General features: G+C 44.6%; 1 protein-coding gene across 1 annotated transcript in view; it reads left to right on the top strand.

The window, feature by feature from the left end:
• LOC106596727 (phosphatidylinositol 4-kinase type 2-beta) overlaps nt 1-3,181 on the top strand; it is a 24,711-nt gene extending 21,530 nt beyond the window's left edge. Inside the window, exon 11 of the mRNA XM_082978689.1 lies at nt 1,125-3,181. Within this exon, the coding sequence (XP_082834815.1) occupies nt 1,125-1,298 (174 nt within the window). The 3' untranslated portion in view covers nt 1,299-3,181. The remainder of the gene's footprint in view (nt 1-1,124) is intronic.
• The last annotated feature ends 1,175 nt before the right edge of the window (nt 3,182-4,356 follow it).

The raw sequence follows: 4,356 nt of genomic DNA, 5'->3' as shown, positions 1-4,356 counted from the left end.
ATATAGTGTATGAAGGGGTGTCCATACTGCTGTATATATAGTGTGTGAAGGGGTGTCCATACTGCTGTATATATAGTGTATGAAGGGGTGTCCATACTGCTGTATATATAGTCTATGAAGGGGTGTCCATACTGCTGTATATATAGTGTGTGAAGGGGTGTCCATACTGCTGTATATATAGTCTATGAAGGGGTGTCCATACTGCTGTATATATAGTGTGTGAAGGGGTGTCCATACTGCTGTATATATAGTGTATGAAGGGGTGTCCATACTGCTGTATATATAGTGTATGAAGAGGTGTCCATACTGCTGTATATATAGTGTATGAAGGGGTGTCCATACTGCTGTATATATAGTGTATGAAGGGGTGTCCATACTGCTGTATATATAGTGTATGAAGGGGTGTCCACATACTGCTGTATATATAGTGTATGAAGGGGTGTCCACATACTGCTGTATATATAGTGTATGAAGGGGTGTCCACATACTGCTGTATATATAGTGTATGAAGGGGTGTCCATACTGCTGTGTATATATAGTGTATCTAATTTACCCAATATTCACCCCTTTCTTTGACACTACACATTGAGCTCAGGTGCATCCAATTTCCTTTGATCATTCTTGATGTCGCTACAACTTGATTGGAGTCCACATGTGGCCAGTTCAATTGTATGTCTTTGATTGTTCCTTTTTCCCCTCTTTCTCTCCTCTCTCTCTCCTCTCTCTCTCTCTCTCCTCTCTCTTTCTCTCTCCTCTCTCTCTCTATTCCTCTCCTCCTTTCTCTCCTCTCTTTCTCTCCTCTCTCTTTCTCTCCTCTCTCTCTCCTCTCTCTCTCTATTCCTCTCCTCCTGTCTCTCCTCTCTTTCTCTCCTCTCTCTCTCTCTCTTTCTCTCCTCTCTCTCTCTCTCTTTCTCTCTCCTCTCCTCTCTATTCCTCTCCTCCTGTCTCTCCTCTCTCTCTCTCTCTCTCTCCTCTCTCTTTCTCTCTCCTCTCTCTTTCTCTCTCCTCTCCTCTCTATTCCTCTCCTCCTGTCTCTCCTCTCTCTCTCCTCTCTCTCTCTCTCTCTCACTCTCTCCTCTCTCTCTCTCCTCTCTCTCTCTCCTCTCTCTTCCTCTCCTCTCTAGATCCTAAACCTGAGCCAGGCGTTAAAGGATAATAAAACTCCCATTCAGTTGGTCCAGATGCCCAGAGTCGTGGTGGAGAGAAGCCGGACAGGAGGACAGGGGAGGGTGGTAACATTAGGAACAGCTTTCACCCAGACCTTCCACTGCAAGAGACCTTTCTTCTCTTCCTGGTAGAGGGAGGGATGGCTGAAGGAGCTGCTGCAGGGGTGGGTGGAGAGATGAGGAGGGAGGGAGCCTCCACTGCAAGAGACCTTTCTTCTCTTCCTGGTAGAGGGAGGGATGGCTGAAGGAGCTGCTGCAGGGGTGGGTGGAGAGATGAGGAGGGAGGGAAGAGAGGGAGCCTCCACTGCAAGAGACCTTTCTTCTCTTCCTGGTAGAGGGAGGGATGGCTGAAGGAGCTGCTGCAGGGGTGGGTGGAGAGATGAGGAGGGAGGGAAGAGAGGGAGCCTCCACTGCAAGAGACCTTTCTTCTCTTCCTGGTAGAGGGAGGGATGGCTGAAGGAGCTGCTGCAGGGGTGGGTGGAGAGATGAGGAGGGAGGGAAGAGAGGGAGCCTCCACTGCAAGAGACCTTTCTTCTCTTCCTGGTAGAGGGAGGGATGGCTGAAGAGGGACTGATTTGGAGTTGGACATCACACGTCTGGGGAAACATCCCAAATGGCTCCCTATTCCCTTTGTAGTGCCCTACATTAGACCCTGGTCAATAGGGTTAGTGCACTATAAAGGGAATAGTGTTCCATTTGGGACGTATGCTGAGTGTGTTGAGCTCAGAGGAGAACCCAGGACGTCCTAAATGGAACTCTATTCCCTATACCGTCCTGCACTATGTCTGACCAGAGGCCCCATAGGGGATAGTGCACTTAGGGGAATATAGTGCTATTTGGGATACACCGACAGTGTCTTCGGTTCTGCGCTACCGCCAAAATCATTTTAATATAAGCATAAAGAAAAAGCTTTTTGAAGGAATTAAATGATGTTAAAAAGTGGATAAAATACAATGTATGTTGCTTGAATGTAAGTTTACAGTTTCTATTTAAATAGAGCAACGTGTCTCCCGAGACATTTCAATGAGAGGGAATACTGTTGACAACGTGTCGTCCCAAATAGCACTACTTTTGAGTGACTTTTTGGGATGCACTCGATGGTCATTTTTTTTTTCATAGCAATGAATGTATTAGTTGATTTAACATGTATGTGTAATTGCTGGTGACAGTATGCTCTTGGCTATTATGGGATGGGTGGTGGGTTAAACTCAAGGTACACTGTGCAATATGATGTAATCAGGCACCGTGCGGGTGGCGAACTTCCTGCTTGACAACAACAACAACAATTAGAATCTGCCAAGATGGAGGCTGGGATTCAGTCTGACCGCAGGTTATAGACAAATGTTCCAGCGTTCGCAGAGATCCCATTCACAGTAAACGCTACGTATGTCGGCTCAATCAGAAATTTGCCTTTAAAAGGCCTCAAAGCCTATAACCCACGATCGGATTGAATCCCGGCCTGATTCTTCACCCAAAAGTGGAACTCCTGGCAGAATTGTATTATTTTGTTGTTGTCTGTAAACAGGAAGTTACCCTGCTACGTTTGATGACGTCATATTGCTGAGTCTTCCGTTAATCTCCCACCAAATTGGGGGGGGGAAGGAAAAATAAGGACATTCGCACACTTGCTAAACATTTCTAAGTCCCATACAGCACCCTATTCCTTACATAGTGCACTACTTTTGACCAGGGCCTATAGGGACAAAGTAGTGCACTACTTTTGACCAGGGCCTATAGGGACAAAGTAGTGCACTACTTTTGACCAGGGACTATAGGGACGAAGTAGTGCACTACTTTTGACCAGGGCCTATAGGGACAAAGTAGTGCACTTTTCTTGGATAAAAGTACTGAACTATGTAGGGATTAGGGTGCCGTTGGTGACACAGACATTGTTTTGGGTTTTTCATATTTATGCATCTTGAACTTTCTATTCCTGCTGTATAATGAATGTAAAGGTAGAATTGTATTTTTTAAACATGTTGGAAACAATAAATGTAAATTTGGGATTGGTTAAATGTGAACTCTCTTCTCTTCATTGATCTATGTAATGTTCACTATGGTCGTGTTCCAATACCCAGACTTATCATTTTGGGTATATAAAAATAGGTTTTATAGTATGTGACATTTCTAAAATGGAGAGTGATTTTAATGCCATGATGCAGAAGGCTATACTCACTGGGTATGATTTTAATGCCATGATGCAGAAGGCTATACTCACTGGGTATGCTTTTAATGTCAGGATGCAGAAGGCTATACTCACTGGGTATGATTTTAATGCCAGGATGCAGAAGGCTATACTCACTGGGTATGCTTTTAATGTCAGGATGCAGAAGGCTATACTCACTGGGTATGCTTTTAATGCCAGGATGCAGAAGGCTATACTCACTGGGTATGCTTTTAATGCCAGGATGCAGGAGGCAATACTCACTGGGTATGATTTTAATGCCAGGATGCAGAAGGCTATACTCACTGGGTATGCTTTTAATGCCAGGATGCAGGAGGCAATACTCAGAGTATTTCAGCTCGTAAGAGTCGTTGTATGAAGCAGTAGTGTAAACACTGCTCTGACTGTAAGGCCATTCTACTGCCAATGTTTGTCTATGGAGATTGCATGGCGGTGTGCTCCATTTTATATACCTGTCAGAAACGGATGTGGCTGAACTAGCCAAATCCACTCATTTGAAGGAGTGTCCACATACTTCTGTATATATATTTTATTTTACCAGGTAAGTTGACTGACACGTTCTCATTTACAGCAACGACCTGGGGAATAGTTACACGGGAGAAGAGGGGCGATGAATGAGCCAATTGTAAGCTGGGGATGATTAGTTGGCCGTGATGGTATAAGGGCCATATATAGTGGGGCGGCAGGTAGCCTAGTGGTTAGAGCGTTGGGCCAGTAACCGAAAGGTTGCTTGATAGAATCCCTGAGCTGACAAGGTAAAAATCTGTCGTTCTTCCCTTGAACAAGGCAGGCCGCCATTGTAAATAAGAATTTGTTCTTAACTGACTTGCCTATTTAAATAAAGGTTACATAATGTACGTACCTCACCAGAAAAACGCCACAATCGGTTTCTCCACTGTACCATAACAAAATCTGATTCAATGTGTCGCTCAGTTATGTAGAGAGTCATGTCATCGTGGGAATACTCTTCCACCAGAGGTTTAAAGTAAGTTTAGCTTTAAAAAA

This window comes from Salmo salar, chromosome 08 (genome assembly GCF_965601325.2).
Source record: "Salmo salar chromosome 08, fSalSal1, whole genome shotgun sequence".
NCBI lineage: Eukaryota > Metazoa > Chordata > Actinopteri > Salmoniformes > Salmonidae > Salmo > Salmo salar.
The sequence above is the reverse complement of the archived record's forward strand: the minus strand, read 5'-3'. Positions and strand labels throughout refer to the sequence as shown.